At 44.5% G+C, this 22,499-nt stretch overlaps 1 protein-coding gene across 1 annotated transcript in view; it reads right to left on the bottom strand.

Annotated features, from left to right (window-relative positions):
* Nucleotides 1-22,499, bottom strand: part of LOC144826169 (astacin-like metalloendopeptidase) — a 272,346-nt gene that overhangs the window by 87,147 nt on the left and 162,700 nt on the right. Inside the window, exon 8 of the mRNA XM_078684563.1 lies at nt 6,608-6,786. Coding sequence (XP_078540689.1) covers nt 6,608-6,786 — 179 coding nt within the window. The remainder of the gene's footprint in view (nt 1-6,607; nt 6,787-22,499) is intronic.

The raw sequence follows: 22,499 nt of genomic DNA, 5'->3' as shown, positions 1-22,499 counted from the left end.
GCATTACAGCCGTCTTCGGCCCGGCTTGCTTGAATCCTGATGGTGCAATGAGCAAGGGACTCATGTCTGAGTATACCCTTCCACGCTTAGGGTGGACAAAAATATTTACAACAAGGGGTGGTGAGGGACAGAGTCTCTGAATTAAGCAGAATACTCTCACCCAGTCAAGAGATCAGGGTTGGATCCAACACCGTTTTTTAGCTCACTGCACCATCCCAGTTTCAGAACCTGGCTGTATGCAAATTAGTCTGTTCCTGTCCCAGTGCATGATGGGAACAGGGCAAACCAAACTACAAAAGCCAATTCTTACACTGGGAAGGAAACAAGCTTCCGGGGACCGGTTTCTGGCATTACAGCCGTCTTCGGCCCGGCTTGCTTGAATCCTGATGGTGCAATGAGCAAGGGACTCATGTCTGAGTATACCCTTCCACGCTTAGGGTGGACAAAAATATTTACAACAAGGGGTGGTGAGGGACAGAGTCTCTGAATTAAGCAGAATACTCTCACCCAGTCAAGAGATCAGGGTTGGATCCAACACCGTTTTTTAGCTCACTGCACCATCCCAGTTTCAGAACCTGGCTGTATGCAAATTAGTCTGTTCCTGTCCCAGTGCATGATGGGAACAGGGCAAACCAAACTACAAAAGCCAATTCTTACACTGGGAAGGAAACAAGCTTCCGGGGACCGGTTTCTGGCATTACAGCCGTCTTCGGCCCGGCTTGCTTGAATCCTGATGGTGCAATGAGCAAGGGACTCATGTCTGAGTATACCCTTCCACGCTTAGGGTGGACAAAAATATTTACAACAAGGGGTGGTGAGGGACAGAGTCTCTGAATTAAGCAGAATACTCTCACCCAGTCAAGAGATCAGGGTTGGATCCAACACCGTTTTTTAGCTCACTGCACCATCCCAGTTTCAGAACCTGGCTGTATGCAAATTAGTCTGTTCCTGTCCCAGTGCATGATGGGAACAGGGCAAACCAAACTACAAAAGCCAATTCTTACACTGGGAAGGAAACAAGCTTCCGGGGACCGGTTTCTGGCATTACAGCCGTCTTCGGCCCGGCTTGCTTGAATCCTGATGGTGCAATGAGCAAGGGACTCATGTCTGAGTATACCCTTCCACGCTTAGGGTGGACAAAAATATTTACAACAAGGGGTGGTGAGGGACAGAGTCTCTGAATTAAGCAGAATACTCTCACCCAGTCAAGAGATCAGGGTTGGATCCAACACCGTTTTTTAGCTCACTGCACCATCCCAGTTTCAGAACCTGGCTGTATGCAAATTAGTCTGTTCCTGTCCCAGTGCATGATGGGAACAGGGCAAACCAAACTACAAAAGCCAATTCTTACACTGGGAAGGAAACAAGCTTCCGGGGACCGGTTTCTGGCATTACAGCCGTCTTCGGCCCGGCTTGCTTGAATCCTGATGGTGCAATGAGCAAGGGACTCATGTCTGAGTATACCCTTCCACGCTTAGGGTGGACAAAAATATTTACAACAAGGGGTGGTGAGGGACAGAGTCTCTGAATTAAGCAGAATACTCTCACCCAGTCAAGAGATCAGGGTTGGATCCAACACCGTTTTTTAGCTCACTGCACCATCCCAGTTTCAGAACCTGGCTGTATGCAAATTAGTCTGTTCCTGTCCCAGTGCATGATGGGAACAGGGCAAACCAAACTACAAAAGCCAATTCTTACACTGGGAAGGAAACAAGCTTCCGGGGACCGGTTTCTGGCATTACAGCCGTCTTCGGCCCGGCTTGCTTGAATCCTGATGGTGCAATGAGCAAGGGACTCATGTCTGAGTATACCCTTCCACGCTTAGGGTGGACAAAAATATTTACAACAAGGGGTGGTGAGGGACAGAGTCTCTGAATTAAGCAGAATACTCTCACCCAGTCAAGAGATCAGGGTTGGATCCAACACCGTTTTTTAGCTCACTGCACCATCCCAGTTTCAGAACCTGGCTGTATGCAAATTAGTCTGTTCCTGTCCCAGTGCATGATGGGAACAGGGCAAACCAAACTACAAAAGCCAATTCTTACACTGGGAAGGAAACAAGCTTCCGGGGACCGGTTTCTGGCATTACAGCCGTCTTCGGCCCGGCTTGCTTGAATCCTGATGGTGCAATGAGCAAGGGACTCATGTCTGAGTATACCCTTCCACGCTTAGGGTGGACAAAAATATTTACAACAAGGGGTGGTGAGGGACAGAGTCTCTGAATTAAGCAGAATACTCTCACCCAGTCAAGAGATCAGGGTTGGATCCAACACCGTTTTTTAGCTCACTGCACCATCCCAGTTTCAGAACCTGGCTGTATGCAAATTAGTCTGTTCCTGTCCCAGTGCATGATGGGAACAGGGCAAACCAAACTACAAAAGCCAATTCTTACACTGGGAAGGAAACAAGCTTCCGGGGACCGGTTTCTGGCATTACAGCCGTCTTCGGCCCGGCTTGCTTGAATCCTGATGGTGCAATGAGCAAGGGACTCATGTCTGAGTATACCTTCCACGCTTAGGGTGGACAAAAATATTTACAACAAGGGGTGGTGAGGGACAGAGTCTCTGAATTAAGCAGAATACTCTCACCCAGTCAAGAGATCAGGGTTGGATCCAACACCGTTTTTTAGCTCACTGCACCATCCCAGTTTCAGAACCTGGCTGTATGCAAATTAGTCTGTTCCTGTCCCAGTGCATGATGGGAACAGGGCAAACCAAACTACAAAAGCCAATTCTTACACTGGGAAGGAAACAAGCTTCCGGGGACCGGTTTCTGGCATTACAGCCGTCTTCGGCCCGGCTTGCTTGAATCCTGATGGTGCAATGAGCAAGGGACTCATGTCTGAGTATACCCTTCCACGCTTAGGGTGGACAAAAATATTTACAACAAGGGGTGGTGAGGGACAGAGTCTCTGAATTAAGCAGAATACTCTCACCCAGTCAAGAGATCAGGGTTGGATCCAACACCGTTTTTTAGCTCACTGCACCATCCCAGTTTCAGAACCTGGCTGTATGCAAATTAGTCTGTTCCTGTCCCAGTGCATGATGGGAACAGGGCAAACCAAACTACAAAAGCCAATTCTTACACTGGGAAGGAAACAAGCTTCCGGGGACCGGTTTCTGGCATTACAGCCGTCTTCGGCCCGGCTTGCTTGAATCCTGATGGTGCAATGAGCAAGGGACTCATGTCTGAGTATACCCTTCCACGCTTAGGGTGGACAAAAATATTTACAACAAGGGGTGGTGAGGGACAGAGTCTCTGAATTAAGCAGAATACTCTCACCCAGTCAAGAGATCAGGGTTGGATCCAACACCGTTTTTTAGCTCACTGCACCATCCCAGTTTCAGAACCTGGCTGTATGCAAATTAGTCTGTTCCTGTCCCAGTGCATGATGGGAACAGGGCAAACCAAACTACAAAAGCCAATTCTTACACTGGGAAGGAAACAAGCTTCCGGGGACCGGTTTCTGGCATTACAGCCGTCTTCGGCCCGGCTTGCTTGAATCCTGATGGTGCAATGAGCAAGGGACTCATGTCTGAGTATACCCTTCCACGCTTAGGGTGGACAAAAATATTTACAACAAGGGGTGGTGAGGGACAGAGTCTCTGAATTAAGCAGAATACTCTCACCCAGTCAAGAGATCAGGGTTGGATCCAACACCGTTTTTTAGCTCACTGCACCATCCCAGTTTCAGAACCTGGCTGTATGCAAATTAGTCTGTTCCTGTCCCAGTGCATGATGGGAACAGGGCAAACCAAACTACAAAAGCCAATTCTTACACTGGGAAGGAAACAAGCTTCCGGGGACCGGTTTCTGGCATTACAGCCGTCTTCGGCCCGGCTTGCTTGAATCCTGATGGTGCAATGAGCAAGGGACTCATGTCTGAGTATACCCTTCCACGCTTAGGGTGGACAAAAATATTTACAACAAGGGGTGGTGAGGGACAGAGTCTCTGAATTAAGCAGAATACTCTCACCCAGTCAAGAGATCAGGGTTGGATCCAACACCGTTTTTTAGCTCACTGCACCATCCCAGTTTCAGAACCTGGCTGTATGCAAATTAGTCTGTTCCTGTCCCAGTGCATGATGGGAACAGGGCAAACCAAACTACAAAAGCCAATTCTTACACTGGGAAGGAAACAAGCTTCCGGGGACCGGTTTCTGGCATTACAGCCGTCTTCGGCCCGGCTTGCTTGAATCCTGATGGTGCAATGAGCAAGGGACTCATGTCTGAGTATACCCTTCCACGCTTAGGGTGGACAAAAATATTTACAACAAGGGGTGGTGAGGGACAGAGTCTCTGAATTAAGCAGAATACTCTCACCCAGTCAAGAGATCAGGGTTGGATCCAACACCGTTTTTTAGCTCACTGCACCATCCCAGTTTCAGAACCTGGCTGTATGCAAATTAGTCTGTTCCTGTCCCAGTGCATGATGGGAACAGGGCAAACCAAACTACAAAAGCCAATTCTTACACTGGGAAGGAAACAAGCTTCCGGGGACCGGTTTCTGGCATTACAGCCGTCTTCGGCCCGGCTTGCTTGAATCCTGATGGTGCAATGAGCAAGGGACTCATGTCTGAGTATACCCTTCCACGCTTAGGGTGGACAAAAATATTTACAACAAGGGGTGGGCACAGATAATTTTGGACTTGGATGGTAGTCTAACAGGGAAAATAGAAATTGGAAATGGCCTGCGTCAGGGATGCGTATTAGCTCCCCTGTTGTTCTCCCTGTTCCTAGCTGACCTACCATTAATGTTGGGAAAAACAACTGGGGCAAGCCCGAAACAAAATGGCAAGCAGATAGCATGTTTACTCTATGCTGATGATCTGGTGATTATGGACCAGACCGAGGTTGGCTTGCAAAGGAAACTAAATGTATTTAACGACTACTGTTTAAGGAAAAAACTTGTGATAAATATGGACAAGACTAAAACATTGAGCTTTGGCCGGAGGAAAACTGAGTTCTCATGGTGGATCGGGTCACAAAAAGTGGAATCAGTAACAGAGCATAGATATCTGGGGTTATGGTTCGAGCAGAACCTGAAATGGAATACCCACTTAGAGGCAGCTAAATTAAGAACCTCTGCCTCGATTAGCGGTCTGATATTGTTTAACAAAACCTATGGTGCTATGACCGACAATCCAGTGCTAAAAGCTTATGCTGCTATTGTACCCCCACAATTTTTGTATGGTGCTGAACTGCTGTTGCTAAGTGGTAAGGAAAACTGGGATGTGGAAGAAGGTAAAAACCTAAAAAACGTTATTTATGCTCCCCCGGTCAGCAATGGTTCAGGCAGTAAGATTGGAACTAGGCCTGACTTCATGGGGTACGCGAGTTGGTATGGCTCTCTTGCGATTTTGGCAACGACTAGAAATAGGCGCAATTACTAAAATTTCACAATGGTGCAAAAATGAAATTCAGGATAGTGAACTAAAGTGGGCAAGAGAGATCAGGGGGAAATTAACAAAATTATGTAAGAAGATGAGCGTTAATATAGGCCCTACTGTCTCCGTGGCTAATATTGATAAAAAGTTACTCAGGTCAGCGGGGAAAGAACTATCGCATGCACAGGACAAAAACTATCTCGCTAGTAAAACTTCGATCTGTTTTATGATTGACGCATGGAATAATGATAATTGTTTCCCTTACACTGATAAGTTACCGGACCGCAAATTACGGAATGAGGTTTGGAGGGTAAGAATTGGGGTAAACCCTTGTTACATGAACAATTCTGTAAAGCGGGCTATGATCACTGAGGAGGGAATCTGCTTTTGCTCTATGGGGTCCAAATGTGATATGCTACACATCTTATTTGATTGCTTGAAATTTTTGGACTTGCGTATTACATTTTTAAAACCAATTTTTATGAAATATGGTATTAAAACTAGGACCCAGGCTGTGACACTGATGACAGAAATGGCCCACTTAGATATTGCTGTGGCGATGGGGAAATATATGCAAAAAGTGAAGGCAGTTTTATATCTTTTTAACGAGTTTTAATAAATAGTAATTTTTAGATCAGATAATTTAGGTTTTTAGATTAAATATGTTTAGGAGGTTTTATGTGGGTTAATGAAATGCTTTGTTTTATTTGATTGAATGAACCTTTTATCGACATGTATTGTTTGTGGACCAATGGTCCGAATAAACGTAAAATAAACTTAAACTTAAACTACTGTAAGGTACTAGATAGTGTTATAAAATAAATACATATTTTTATAAATACTTTCTGTGGTTCTTTTTCATTTAATCTATACTATAAGATTGTATTCTGGTAAAACAACTGCTGCTTTACACTACTTCAAGACTAAGCCTGAACGCTGTCATCCACAGCTACCACTTGGATAGCTTCTTAAGGTTGTCTGAGACCTCTTAAATCACCATAAGGGTTGCCTGGACTGGTGCAAGGTGCCCCCTTACATTAGTGGACATCATATACCAGGCCATCCTCTCACCCTAAAAAACATATAAACTGCTATATACTGTGCACCTTCCCATCTCTGCTTCCTGGATCCTCTTCATATTTTGAAAAGCAGCACATTCTCAATGTAACACAAGCATTCCCTATAATGTTACAGAAGATTACATTAGATGAAATTCATACCCTCAGCTATGTTGTGCCACAGGATGTCCACATATTGGTCGCGGTCCGGTCTTGTGTGCTCATGGCAGATGCCCAAGGACTGCTCAATCTCGTGCTGTATGATGCCTTTCAACATACAACTTCCTTCATCCAATGAGAGATACTGACCCCCGCCAATCTTCCCAATGTAGGACCAGCAGCTGAAGAAAGACAATAAAAATGTGGACTGTAGTCATGCAGAAGTACAACTGATGTCAAAACAAAAGGAGAGGCAGGGAGAGTAGTGGGACACTCTTATACCCCAGTATGAACCAAATAAACAAGACAAGGTAGTAACGAACCACCGGTTTGGAACAAATAAACGACTTCACTTAAGGCGTTAAGGAAAGCTCTCACTCACCACCTAGTGATGACATGCTTCATCATCGGGCCCCACAAAAGAGACCTAGCGTCTCTTTTGTGTGCTTCAACGCCAGATCTACTGCGGAGCGGGTTGGTCTCTTTTGTGGGGCCCGATGATGAAGCATGTCATCACTAGGTGGTGAGTGAGGGCTTTCCTTAACGCCTTAAGTGAAGTTGTTTATTTGCTCCAAACCGGTGGTTCGTTACTACCTTGGAACACTCTTGTCTTGTTTATTTGAAGTACAACTGATCCCATCTTCACCACAGAACACAAACTGAATGTTGTAGTATTTGCTGTTATTATTGCTCAACTGTAATGCACATATGAGCTGCTCAAAGCATGTAGTAATATAAGGCGGCGGTTAAGGGAAAGCAGGATATGTAGGTAAATCTCAAAAATTAGATTTGAAGCATGATAAAGGAGAGATGGGTTGTGGGGCAATTGGTTCTGTGAATATTCAAAGCACACATCTTTTAAAGGGTAGATAACAATGCAAAGATTTACCCCCAAAATTCAAGTTTCTTTAATTAAATGCTTTAAACAGTGTCAGGAAAAACTCAGCAAAATCACGTGTCTGTAGTAGCCCAACACATAAAAAAATAGAAGAAGACATGCTTGTAGAAGCTGGAAAACTGGACAAACATTGTAAATTGAGAAGAGAGTAATGAAATGGTTACTTACCAGTAGGAGTAGTTTTGAAGCTTGAAAAGTTTTCAGGATTCACATTTTAGGAGGCTGGCTTTAGTATATGATGCACACTTATTCAAGTAGTGCACCTTGCATTAATCTACGCAACCCTTATGGTGATTTTATGGTATTTGATAACCATAGAAAGTTCTCAAAGTAGTAGCTGTTGAGAGCAGCCTACAGGCTTATCTTGAGGGAGTAAAAAGCAGCTTGTTTTACCAACTTTAATCAATGGTGTAAAGTTAAATTAAAAAGAACCACACAGTATTTATATAAAAATAAGTCCATTTATTATACAACACTCACTAACACAATGGTATTTCTCCTACCCGGAGATATCAACACAATACACAAAAATACTTTGCAATAATCATGTAAGTTGCACAAGTATCCACTGGTCTTCTGGGTCAGACTAAACCACATATAAAGAAAGTGGAATGCAGACTGAAAATGAGAATGGGACTTGGACCACAAGACTCAGTGGAGCCGGGGACACATGGAACCATCCAAGGTAAGTAGCCCAGGAACCAAACAGAGGCTGTGTGCAGAGTGGACACACATCTGCGTACCCAATTAAAGTGAATAGAGAAGTTGTGGTTTCAGTTTTAAAGAAGAAGGATCCTTTCCGGGGCACCCTGAAGAAACCCTTTGGAAGACAGAGGTTGGATAGCCACCACACCTGTAGATGCCCCAGGAGCATAGTGATGTTGGAAATTGTCATTGACAACAATAGGAGACTTTGAACAAGATGACTCTGGAGAAGAGAGTGAAGGAGTCCGGTGCAATCCAAGGGTGGATTCTGGAAGTGAAGAATATTCAAGCAGATTTGTTACGAGTACGCTTCCCGAGATCACGACTCAGTTACAGTCTTCAGCGAGCACTTGGACTCTATCCACCCCTTTAGTGATATTGAGTAAGGCCCAGTATTATGAGTATAGGGAAAATGACGAAAAGGAAAAGGTGGTAAAGAAAAAAAAAGAGTTGAAGATGAAGGTGTTGATGCAGCAGAAATCTAGGGGTAACGGTAGAGGGCGTGGCACCGGTCCTGCCCGACAGTTGCCCTGCACTAGCAGAAGAAGTGCACATGTGGGGCCGAACCAGTGTGCGTATTTTAAGGAGGAGGGACACTGGCAAAGTGAGTGCCCGGAATTGTTACAGAAAGTTGCGGCCCCTAGAAGAGGTTCAGGCAGATGAGTCGTCACAGGGTCGCTCCGATCAGAACCATTTTGATGACCCTCGAGGAAGACAGTACTATCACAATGATTATAATATGGACTGGGTGATAGGGATGTCTTACAGCTAGGACAGCCAGGGACAGGGTGAGGGTAATGTGTACTACCACCACATTATGTGTTTTATTTGTGGATCCCAGGCTTATGTATTGCTTCCCAGGGGGTGGTCTGGTATATGTTATGTCTCTTTGCTCCTACCCCCAGTATATTTAGCACTGCCCAGTTATCACAGAGACCATCAATTGCAGCAAAGGAGCGTATATTTGTCCCGAGTTAGAAGGGTTTTCAACACAGAAGACATAGATCAGACAGACACTACTGTGGAGGGTGTTATTAATACCACAACAGGAATAGTGACCAACATTACAGCTGAGCTTCAGGCTACGAGACTTGTTGCTCTTCAAAACTGGATAGTGTTAGACGTCATCCTTGCTGATCGGGGTAGGGCCTGTAGTGTCATCGGTAGTAGCTGCTCTGTGTACATACCTGACTATGCTCTGAATGTCTATGCAGCAATACAGAAGTTGCATCGACTTGCATCCGATATTCACCAAGAGAATGGCACCTGGTCCCTTCCCGGTTGGTTCTGAGGTTGGAAAATACTGCTTTTCCTAGTAGCCATTACGGGTGTCATTTTCAATTGTTGCCTGTGTATAAAATTGCCATCCTGCCTGTTGTAAATATTTTGTTAGCAAGTTAATACCTGCACTCAAGGCCCCAGGACATGATACTAAGCCTCAAGCTGTGCATGATTTAATGAATATAGGTGAGGGTAATTTTGAATATTAGCAGTATGTGTATTGTCCTGCGTTAATGATTTTCTTATTATGCTAGAATAGATCAAATTGTTAGCAAATGCTTTAAGGAAGGTCTGTTGGACTGCAAATTCATCTAGCTGACTAATTACAGAATTGTGCGATTAAGTTAGAATTTGCGTCGCCATTTTGTCTTTAGCCGCCATTTTGTTGTATGATCGAAAGTAAGCAATTGTCTGCCTCAGCGAAAAGCTGCTTCCAGGTACTTCTTCTTATCGCATTCAAGGTTTAATCCTAACGTACTAATAAATAGCTTATTCTGCCTTTGCATGCCTTTCCTTTGCTGTAGCCCTGCTCCCACACTAGAGAGCGCTGCGCTTGAACAACAAAACCTTGAAAATGTGATAACATGTACCCGTTCTGCAAGTGGTAGCTCATCCTTCTGTGCCTCCTTTGTTCATCAGTGCCCGAGCTGGAGAATTCCAGTCTGGGCGGGTCTTTAAGGGTGTTGGAAATACATATTATGTCTTACCAAGTATTCTGAAGTCAGTCTCCTCTGTAGCATCTAAGCAGGCTAGTCTGACTGGACTCTGCATGAGCGCAATTACTAATAAATCACTTGGTTTCTATTCTATACTGTTTCACCAACTCTTTATTTCTTGTGGAAGGCTGAGAGGTGGTTGCGAGTGACCCGGATAGGCCAATTCGGGTCACTTCCTTCGGGAGAGGGTAACACCTCCCTTCGACAGGAAACCTACTCTTCTACCTTCCTCTACTTGAGGTCAGTTCAGCAGCAGATGGTAGAATCATGTCTGTGGGGTGGCAGCAGCACAAGCTTACCTGCTAGACCCTGAAAGACTGTTACCGGGAGTACAGGGGGTCCCCTGAAGAGCCCCCCAGTTCATGGGATCATACTTACAGCACCGGAAACAGTGTCGGGCATGATTCCACTATATAGTTAGACATCTTGTAATGGACATCTTGGAGTGGGGATCCACAAGTGGTAACAGCCGTTGCTATCTCTCAGTGTCGGCTCTCATGCATTCTTCATGCAATGGGCCCCCCATCACAATTTCCCTATCAAGTTCCCCCACAGGCCTCGTTTAGTGTTTGGATATGGCGCTAAGAAGGCTGCCCGTGTGAGCAATAACTCTGCCTCGGGTGCTACCTGCAGCATGTCCTAAGTCTCAGTGGACCCCTTTATGCACCGTTGCTTAACCCCTTCGACGCTCATGACGAGCTGGGCTCGTCATGAGGTAGCCTCCTGGCACGCTCATGACGAGCCCAGCTCGTCACGTAACATGCGAATCCGCAAAATCCAGCGTACGGGCGGAAATCATGCCGCACGCATGCGGTTAAGCGGCAGTCTGTAATTTACAAAGGCCAGGAGAGCAGGTATTCCATCCATGAGCGCTATAGAATTGAAGACAATCGAGTTATCCACCAGTTCACTCTTTAAGGGCACCTACCACCTTCCTTCTGGGCTTTAGTTACGCATTCCAGCAACTAGGACTTTATCTTTGGCGGGGGGCACCCTTCATTTATATGTCTTTTCACAGGGCCCTCATAGCTTCAAGGCCACTGGAGTCCTCCCTTCCACTTCCTGTAGGATACCCTCCACTGTCTTGAACCTTTCCTTGGTGGTCTGTCACCCATCACCTTGTCCACTTGATCATTTCCAGAGTGCAGTAATGGCAGTGGATCAGGCTCAAACTATTTCAATAAACTGACGCCAACACTGCCTTTGCAGCTTGTATAAGGCTTTGTCCTGGTCCAATCCTCTTGCTGGGCTCTGACAGATGAGTGGCCATGCTAAGCCTTCCAGAATGGCTGCTGTGGAAGTCTGGCAGTTCCTAAACCGCACTACAGTCAAAGTATCGGTGCCCCAGTCTTTTCCCCTCCTTTCTCCCAGCACTTTACAATCAACCGCAGGGCAGGTGCAGGGTGCCCATGATAGGGAATTTCAGTGGGGGAGTAGTTAAGCTTTTGTGGCTCATGTCCACTTATCTCCGAGCTAAATCCCACGCTCCATTTAGTCCTGCTTAGATGATTAAAACGAATAAAAGGGTTATGAAAAGAAAATAATGGAGGGCCTCTTATCATTAAATGTAGGTTTGAACTATGTTTCTGCATCACTGTGATATTTGCCAAAAATATACTATGGTGAAACATTAAAGCAAAGTCCCACTCACCCTAGAAAATAGTGATAAATCCTATTGGGTTATAACACACCTTTTGTGTTCACCAATACACTGCTTATGATTTTTTCTGAAAAAAATAATCGGATAGTGAGTAAAAGGGCACGCTGCCTACAAAACTCTTTATGTTTTCTCAAATGTTTATTGTTATTGCCTGGTGAATACATTGTTCACTCCACCACCTCCCAGTTTCCATATGTCCCCATAGTGCTCATGAGGGAGGGGAATTGGTTGCTTACTTGGAGCACCAGTTTTGCTTTCCTGAGCTAGTCAATGTGTTAATCTTAATAAACCAATGCCTCACTTCATTCCTCTGCTTTCTTGCAATTGTTGGCCTGTTTTTCTGCCCCTCTCCCTGACACCTCTCTACCCTTACTTGGAGCTACCACCACCATCGTCCCTCCCCTCCACCCTTTCCTCGTCCTTAAGCCACTCCCATTGACTTGATCTGTCATATGACCCTCACTCTATGATGCATTTAAGTAAAACTAACTGTATGTCAAGAAAGACATTTTACATAACTGTGGACATAGTTCTGCATTGTAGGAATCTTCACTGAAGTCATAAACATTGAATAAATTCTGTGCTGCCTGCGCGGACCCCAGAACACCTTCTACAATACATATTGAAAATCCAGGAAATAGATCTGTAATCTGTATAGTGCTATTCACTGAAATTCATTTACCATATATTTAAAATGTAGACTATCAGAGATGTATTTTCTTGGAGAATGCTTGCAAGAATTGCAGGAGGAATGTACTGAAAAAAGCTTACAACAGGCTGTGCCTGGGTGATACATCGTGAAAGGAAAAGACAGGCTGATAGGCTAACACTGGTAAGTTCAAAACCTGATCTGTACATTTAAGGACCCTAGAGAGCCCCTATCTCAAAATGTACTGAAGTGGCAGTTTGCCTGTGACAGTCAGTTCTCTTTAAAGCACAGCACAGGGTGTTTATGACTTCATTGAAGATTCCTACAATGCAGTACTATGTCCACAGGTATGTAACTTTTACTTCTGCATCATAGGATCTTCACTAGTAGTCATAAACCTTGAAAAGAATAGCAAGCTAAGAAAAAACTCCGTACAGTGGCTGTCAGATATTTATACTATGTGAGACCTTAAATCTTTGTATTTGAGGTTGCTATAAAAATCTGTAGTATTGGCCCAGAAAGACAAGAATAACTATTTGAAAATGTTTCTCAAAAACTGTTGTCCAAACTCAGTCAGCTTGACTATCCGATTCTAAATAGTAATGTTTTGCAAATGTGTGTAGAGACCTCCAAGTGGCTGCCTTGCAAATTTCTTAAATAGGGACTTGCCTCACCCTAGCTGTGGTTGCAGCTTTCCCTCTTGTTGAGTGGGCTTTTGATCTGCCTAGCCAAAGTTTGCTGGCAATCCGTTAACCCCTTCCGTGCGGGTGTAATTACCCCGCTGTGCTGGGGGGTGGGGGAGCGCGCACAGCGCCCCCATGCTCATGACGAGCTCAGCTCGTCATGAGGCACGGCGCTCATGTGCTCATGACGAGCTGAGCTCGTCATGACCACACCCGTGTTCATTTTGACCACACCCGTTCCCGTGGAATGCTCAGCACAGCAGGAGAATTATCCCCGCGTGTGAGCATTCCATGGCTCATGATGAGCTGAGCTCGTCATGAGCACCGGAGCGCCGTGCCTCATGACGAGCTCAGCTCGTCATGAGAATCGATGAGGTTAACATAAGGTAATGCCAGAAACTATCCATCTAGCTATGGATTGCTTGGCGGTCGCTAGACCTTGTATAATAGACCCATAATTTATGAACAGGTGGGAATACTTCCTAATGGATTTTGTTTTGTCTAAATAGTAGCAAAGCACTCTTTTAAGATCAAGGGAATGTAATGCTCTCTGCGCTGTGGAAGTAGGACTTGGGAATAAAGGTAGGTAGAGAGATAGATTGGTTGAGATGGATCTCTGATACTACTTTGGGCAAGAAAGAAGGATGTGTACATAAGACAACCCTATTGTGATGGAAAATTGTGAAGAGTTCTACAAAGGATAGAGCCTGCAATTCACTGACTCTATCATCCTAAGTAATTGCAATTGAAAAAGCTGTTTTCGATGATTAGTGTTGCAGTGTTGCTTTAGGGATTGGTTCGAAAGGAGGACCCATCAATTTAGACAACACCAGAATCAATTTCCAAAGAGGGGAAGGATTTCTGCGGGGAAGAAAAACCTTTTTGAGGCCCTCTAGAAAGTCTTCAACAACTGGGATCTTGGTAAAGTACTATTGCGTAGGTGTTTTTCGATATGCAGTGATAGCTGCTAGGTGAACTCTGATAGAGGAGAGTTGAAAGCCTGACTTAGCGAGATGCAATAAATAAGGTAGGATGATATTTTGCTGTACTGTGATGGGATCATAGTTCTTCGCATGACACCATATGCAAAACACTTCCACTTAAAAGCATAGTATGTTGGAAGGACACTTAGCTTCTTTCAAAATGTTCAAGCAATCTTCTGGAAGATTTACGTGTCCAAACTGGATGACCTCAGGAGCCATGCTGCCAAATTCAGCAATTGTATTGTGGGGTGAAGAATTTTGCCCGTATGTTTGGAGAGAAGGTCTGGTCTTAGAGGGAAGTGCTGGTGAAGGGTTATGGACTAGTAGAAGAGCTCTGTGTACCACCACTGCCCCGGCCAAAACGGCGCTATGAGGATCATTGTGATGCTTAATCTCAGTAGCTTTTGAATCAGACATGGAATTAATGGAATTGGTGGAAAGGCGTACACAAATTGAGTTGGCCAGTCTATCAAAAGGGCACTGCCCAGAGACTTCGGTTCTGGAGCCCTAGACACAAAGTTGCAGCATTGTTTTGCTATGGGCAGTGCCAAACAGATCTAATGTTGTAGTGCCTCATTTCTTGAAGATGGATTCTACAACTTCGTTGTTGAGGACCCATTTTTGAGTATCCTCATGGCAATGGCTGAGGAAATCCACTGCCACCTCTTGAATTTCTCACACATGGAATGCTGTGATGGAAAGCACTCTTGCTAGAGTCAAATGCCATAAATCAGGAGAGCAAGAGATTTATACGCATGATGCAAGAATCCATAGACAAGGTGGCCCCGTGTGGGGAGAAAGAGTAAGGAACAGAGATAAGGGGGCCCCCTGGTACCCATAGGAGTTAAAAGAAAGTAAACAAAAGATACACCAATATAAAAGGAAATGACGAAAGCAGTATGAGCAGTGAAGCCTTAAGGGAATACAAAGTAATGCTAGCCATATATAAAAAAGCGACCATTGCGATTAAAGCAAAGTTCTATGTGCTAAGGATTATTGAGGCAAAAGACACGCAAAAGGAGATTTTTAGGTGTGGTGGGAAACTAAGTCAATGGCAGGAGCGGAAGGCAACTGCAAACCTGGAGGACGGTAATAAGATGCAGAACTTCTTCTTAAAGAAAGTTAGTGAAATCCTAACTGAAATAAATAACACACAAATCTGTTCATCCTCTTTGATAGCAGAAGAGGCACCTGACTTTCAGGGGAAGAAGCTTTCAGGGTTCCCACCACTGGATCTTGACGCCTTAGCACGTTTAATGGAAACAGTTAAATCAGGCTCGCCAGAAGATTCTTGCCCACCTAAGGGGTTTAAAATGGCATTCCCTTTGGTGGGGGGGTGGAACTGCTCTCCCTTTTTTAAATTTCTCCCTTGGAACTGGGAAGGTGCCTCTTATCTTAAAGGAAACCATGGTAACTCATCTACTGAAGAAGGCAGGGGCAGACTCAAAAAACTCAAAGAACTATCACCCAGTATCGAGACTGAGTTTGTGAAAAAAGGGCATTCTCTGTATAGAACTAACACAATATCGGATAATGTAGTTCAGTATAAATTTCCCTAACATGTATCATATATTTTATCAATGTTTTTAAATTTGAATCTCGCACGCATATTGACCAATTTTATATGATGTACTTTTTACTTTTGTAATGGTTTTAATTAACTAAACAATAAAAGTCTGTTACTTACTACTATCGCCCAGTATCTAGGCTGCATTTATTAGCGAAGATTGTGGAACAACATTTACATAGAATCCTGTCTGTATTCATAGACGAACATCAGCTGCTTAATGTGTGCAGGCAGGTTTCAGGGCAAATCACAGTACAGAAGTGGTGATGCTCTTGCTATTGGATGAGCTCAGGCTACCGGCCGATAACAACAAGCCTTCTTGTTGATCTGTGTTGATCTTATTGGACCTCACAGCCACGTACGACAAGGTAGACCATCAAATGTTGATGTACCAAATCTGGAAGCAGGGAAACACAGGCTTGGCTTTTCAGTGGATCTCCTCCTTCCTGAAGGATCGGTTGCAAAAGGTCCAGTTGGGTGGTTATGTGTCTAGGAAAGGAGCACTTTTATGTGGAGTTCTACAAGGCTCCGCTCTGTCCCTACTACTTTTTAATATTTACCTCTAGCCACTGGTGGTGGCACTAGCACAAATGGACTGTCAACTGTTAAATTACATGGATGACACTCAATTGATCCTTCGGATTGATAATTCTTAGCAAGCACAGTCGAATGCAAACAACATTCTTAGGTTTATGATAAACTCAATGACAGCTAACTCACTAAAAGTGAACCCAGGTAAGACAGAAGTTCTAGCAATCACCACAGGTGGTAAACCCTGGACAGATGGTTTTTGGCCACAGGAGGTAGGTGTCACACCGACACCGGTGCCTATTGTGAACAGATTCAATATTAAGTTAGACAACAAGTTGGCACTGGCTGGGCAGGTCATGACAGTGGTAGGAAACTGCGTGGGCCTACTGAGCTAACTTCGGAAATTGGTACCTCTTTTATCTTTCTAAACAATACGATCAGTGGGGGCGGCACTGATTGTATCGCGACTGGACTATGAAAATGCGCTATATATTGGGCTTCCGGACAAGTTGCTGGGTAAGATCCAAGTATTCATGAATGGTGCTGCAAGATTAATATTGAAGCTTCCGAGGTGATCACATACTGCACCATTGCTGCAACAATTGCATAGGCTTCCAGTGAAACAGAGGATCACGTTCAAGGGCCTGTGTATTGCACATAAGACCCTGTATGGGACGGTACCAGTTTATATTAAGGACTGTCTAAGAAGATATGTTCCAGGACGATGCCTACTGTCGTCCGAAGCAAAGTTCTTGACCTGTCCACGGTTTGACAAATTGACTAAGGGTGGGTGGGATTTTTCAGTACTGATACCTCAGTTGTGGACCAGACTGCCGGAATGTTTGCAAGGGGAAACTATTCTCCTTCCATTTCAGAAGAAATTGAAACCTTTTTTGTTGAAGCAGGCATCTGGACAAGATACATTTTTATCGAATGGTCATTACGACAAGTAATAACTGGTGTTAGGCTGTAATCTTTATACAAGCGCTTAGAGACCGTTAGTAATTAGGCACTATGCAAGTGATATTTAACATAAAATACCATAACATAATATTTGCGCTTGGAAAGATATTTGTCTGAACCTTGTTCCACCTCATTTCTGATGTAAACATATGTTGGTGTTGTCTGTTTGAATCATAAGGTCCTTAGATTGTAGAGATGGAAGGAAAGCTTTGAAAACCAGAGAAACTGCTTTTAGTTCTAACAGATTTTTATGATATCTTTTTTGCTTTTGGGACTAGGCCTTGAATAGCCAGATCGTTTATGTGGGTGCCCCAGCCTGTCATGATGCATCTGTGATGATTGCCTGTGATGGTGTTATTTTTGGAAAAGATACTCCCGTCAGAAGATTGTGACAGTTGGCCCACCATGAGAGAGATTAACGTGCATTGATTGTCAGGAGAATCCAATCTTTTCAGTGACCCGTCCTCTGAGACCATTGATCTTCTAGGCACAATCAGAGAGGTCTGATATGTAGGCGTGCATTCAGGACTATGGTGATGCAGGATGCCATTAATGTGGGAGGGAAGATACCTTTGATAACATTTCATTTGAGTTGATAACACTCTTCTCTCCCAAGGATACAAGCTTTTGTTTCGAGTATCTAGAGTCGCTCCCAGGAAGGTGAGACATTGTACCGGTGTTGAGATGAACTTTTCTGAATTGTACTAGAGACCCAGTTTTGCCAGAAGATATGTTGTGGTGGAATAATCTTCTTTTACTTTGTGAGAAGAATCTGCTCTTATGAGCCAGTCGTTCAGGTATGTATATAAGAAAATAACTTGTTTTCTTTATTGTGCCGCCACCACTGTCATGCACTTGTTAGTTGGGTGTCTAAAAATAAAAGACTTAACCAAGACATACACTGTTGGGAAATGCAATGTAAAAAAGCAGTGCTGAAAGCTCCGTGGAGTCCACCTTTGCACTGATGGACTGATTTGATATTAGGGAGCCCTTTTAAATCATCTCTAGATAGTCTTGTTAGCCTGTACTCTGGTAGGTCAGCCATGAATAATTTTATGCCTTCCCAAATCTTCTGATGGTATCTGCCAAATAATGCTGCTGAATCGACTTTGCGTAAATGTGTAGATGCTGAAACACACATTTTCTTCCCAATGGCATCTATCCTTTTGTTCTTTTGGTCCAGGGGTGCCGGGCTCTCCGGAGCAGAAGCGTGTCCTCTTCGCAGTACTGTAACAATTACAGAAACCCGTTTAGGATCAGTTTTGAGGAAGTCTAGATTTTGTGGCAGAGGTTAGTATTTTTCCAACAGCCTCAGCAGTGCAAATGTTTCTGTGGCTGGAGTAAAGAATTTTTCTTTAACAATAGCAATAAGGCCTACAAGCAGAGTTTAGACACTGATGGCTGTGGAGTATCACCTTGAATGTTAAGTTTAGATACTCCTCTGACTAGAGCATCTTGAAATGTGATGATATCATCAACCGGTGAAGTACCATACGGGAGTGAGATTGAGGGGTCGGCGTATATGATGTCGAAGTTGTATCCCAAAATCTTGTCCCTAATTGTGTAGAGGGGGATAATGAGTGTCTGGGGGACTGACTTCTTGGGGGTGGTGTTTTGACAGTTGATGGAGCCTTCCATTTGTGAATTGGTGACATTGAGGTTGCCCTTGTGTGCAGTTTCACAGGAGATAAATTTAGAGGTTGGAAAGCAACCTGTAGAGAATCATTAGGTGGAATAATGGAGCAAATTGATGGGAGACTTATATCTTGTTCAGGTGATGGAGGGAGGAAGTGAATGAGAAGTGAGGAAGAAGAATAAATCTCCATCTTAATGACATTCGACGTCAAGAGTGGAGTGATTGACGTCGTACACTGTTTCTTAGATATAGCCGGAGTTCTTGGAGGAGAGATATGTCTCTTTGATGCCAAATGAGAATGCTGCTTCTGCGTCAACATTGATAGTTGAGATTTCAATGAGGAATGGTATGACCTCAACGTCAAGTGGGATGATTTTGTTGTCGATCGGAGAGATCTTGGCCACGAATATTGTGATGCCATCATTGATCGAGTGTGTGCCGGTGTCGTGTTTCTCTCTGGCATTGAGGGAGGTCCTGTGGCCGATCTTGACATCAAACTGTGACGATTTGGGAGTCCCATCGACATTGAGCCTTCCTTTGAAGGCAAACATGATGGAACCAGCCCTCTCGATGTTGATGTTGATGACTTGGACACCGGCGTATGGAGATGATGTGAATGATGACGTGCCAGTGTCGAGAGAAGGGGATTTTTTAGATTGAGATCTCCTCTTCTGGGAGTCTGTTCACGTTCTTGTCATTTTACAGGAGAGTGGTGCAAGGAAGAACTCACCAATCCTTTCCTTTTCTTCCTTTTTTAGCCTGCTTTCAAACCCTTACATCCAGCCATGCAGCCTGATATCTACCCTATCTTTAAGTATTCTTTTAGACATTTTGCTGTAGGAGTAGGAAAAAAGAACTGACTCTCACAGGCAAACTACCACTGCAGTGCATTGTGGGTTAAGTTCTCTCTAGGGTCCTTAAAGGTACAGGTCAGTTTTTGAACTTACCAGTGTTAGCCTAACAGGCTGTCTTTTCCTTTCATGCTGTAGCTACCAGGTGCAGTCCCTTTCCTATTAGAAAGTGCTGTAAGCTTTAATTCAGTACATTGCTCCTGCAAATCTTGCCAGTATTCTCCAGGAAAATACATCTCTTACAGTCTACACTTTAAATATATGAAAAGGACTTTCAGTGACCAACGCTATACATATCTTTTTCCTGGATTCTCAATATGTATTGAAGAAGGTGTTCTGGGGCCTGCACAGGCAATAAGGAATTATTCAATCTTTATGACTTAATGAAGACTCCTACGATGCAGAACCCTAAATACTGAGAGGAAAATGTTCTAACCGGAGAGGAGAGGGGATTTGTTTGTGTGAGTATGGAAACATGCAAGTTGTACTCAATGATATCATGAGCTCTCCCATGCCATGCATTGGTGCTGTGGCATAATGGTGGAGACGTTTTGCGTTATCAGCATGCACATAGGTCCTACAACTAGGTAGGTGAGTGGGTCATGTGCTGTGTGCACCTGGGAGGTGAGGCTGAAACCTACTCACCTACTCAACTTGGAAAGCCACAGGCTCAACAGTAGCAAGAGTTGTCGGGACTAGAGAGAGGGTTTAGGACTACCCTTCAGCTGAAAACAACAGTTGTAGGCAGAACTGCTTTTAATAGTTGTAACTTCTAAAGTCGACTTTCCCAGAAGGGCTAAATGCTTACTCATGATGGATAGACAGGCATGTGAAAAGGGTAAGATAGGGGTTATAACTAGCATGTTGGGAGTGTGACTGATATAGGGTATGTTCGTGATGGCCAATATAACCTCATTCCTCTTTGGAAACTTTCTAAATTTATTCAAGCACTGTGATTTTGCTATGACCAGATCTTCTAAGCTCAATTCCTTGCTTATTATCAATATCTGCAAAAACATAATTTTATCCCACCAATCATGTTAAAAAATAGATTTTTTTTCTTTGTAGGAATAAAAGAAAATTCCAGGGTAGTGTTCGGCCTTCATTAGGCCTGAGTGAAATCTAGTTATACTTGCATAATCTTTCGTAACTTCTGGCATTTTACATTTTGCTTATCACATGGAATGCCCTACAGTACACAATGTCAAGTGACTGAGATGTTGTTTGTAGAAGACCTCCCAATACCTACCTGTGTAGTCTTACAGGGTCTGACTGCCAGTGCTGCTGCCAACCCTAGACAGTGTTCTGCCCCCCTTCCTGATAAGCCTAACTCGGGCAGGGGAAGCTGAACAAAAGATTTCCTGCAAACAAGATGCAGGACCACCTCTCCTTTAGAATTAGGTAGTGTGGAGGGGCTTCTGAGCACCACTAGACTGCATTGAGGGGCACATTCTTCTTGCATAAACCAGTTTTTCCCAGTCAGTAGCCCTTGGCTCTTCCTCTAGCGCAAAGCTACACAACGGACAGGGGAGTGTCCATCCCCCTGCCCAGCTCCTCACTATGGAGGTGCCAGAGGTCCTCCAGGTGGCCACTTAGCATCCCTGACCCTCTCTGATAGGCGGGTCACCACATAAAAGGTCCTTCTCTTTTTTAGGGTTACTTAAGGGCTCCCCTGAGGGTAGGTCCTTAGATTCATCCCCACAACAACTTGAAGATCTGACTGTTCAAAGACTCTTTTGTTGGTGGACACTGGAACTCTGCTGTTTTTTGACCCAAAACCAAAGACAAAACTGCTTTGGTGGGAAGATTCCAACTGAATCTTTGTCCCTGTGCTTCTTCAAGTTCTGCAACAGAATGGTCGTGCATCCTCCGAGTCACCAATAACTCAACCTGCATCCCAGCCAGAAGGAAACTACCATGGAGTGTAGGAGTAACTTCTCTGCATCCACTGGCACCTCTATGATGACGACTGTTGTACCACTTACATTGCCTGTGTCTGCAAAACAGGTGGTGGTTTGTTGGTTCTACAGAGGCCTGACGAGTCTCCCCTGCAAGTAGGGTGACTGTAATCCATCTTCAGCCGAAGTGAACCCCTTCCCTGTGCACCTCGTCTGATTGCCATTGCCAAGGCTTGTTGGCTCTTTTCACAAAAGATCTTCAAGTTTCAGGCAGCTCCAGCCTCCAGCATCGCACAGCTCAAAGAACAACATCCTGCCTGCATCCGCTGCATCGTGGCCCTAATCTCCTTTGAGCTGCTGAAGCTTCCCTGCGACTCCCTGTGCCTGCTGCCAGAGGGTTCTTGAGGGGGCTCCATCGATGTCTACTGGCTCTCCTGCATGCTGAGGCTAGCCCTCACTAACCGTTGCTAGGTTAGACACTGTTGGTTTGCAACATCACATCTTCACCCGCAATCTGTTGTTTATGTCTCCTAAGGCAGGCTTGTTTGTGGTCCTGCTGGCCAATAACATTCCAGCACTCGCCAAACCGCGTGGGACAGCTCGTAAAGGGCTTCTGTGCTCTTTCATCACTACCTGGGCTCGACAGCTGCTGCTTCATCCTCACTGTGCTACAGCAAGAACCAAAGACAAGGGCTGGTATTGTGCTCCTGTGCCTCTCGGTCACCATCGGGTGGTTTGGACTCTGTCCCTTCTGCTTTCAGGTTCTTCTCACCTGGATTCCATGTTCTGGTTCCATTGGCCTGGTCCATGAGATGCTGTAGCTGCAGAACTGCCACAAACCTCCATTGGTGTTTACTGTAGGTTGCAACACCAC

This window comes from Lissotriton helveticus, chromosome 3_2, assembly GCF_964261635.1.
Source record: "Lissotriton helveticus chromosome 3_2, aLisHel1.1, whole genome shotgun sequence".
Lineage (NCBI taxonomy): Eukaryota > Metazoa > Chordata > Amphibia > Caudata > Salamandridae > Lissotriton > Lissotriton helveticus.
This window is presented reverse-complemented; position numbering and strand designations above follow the sequence as displayed.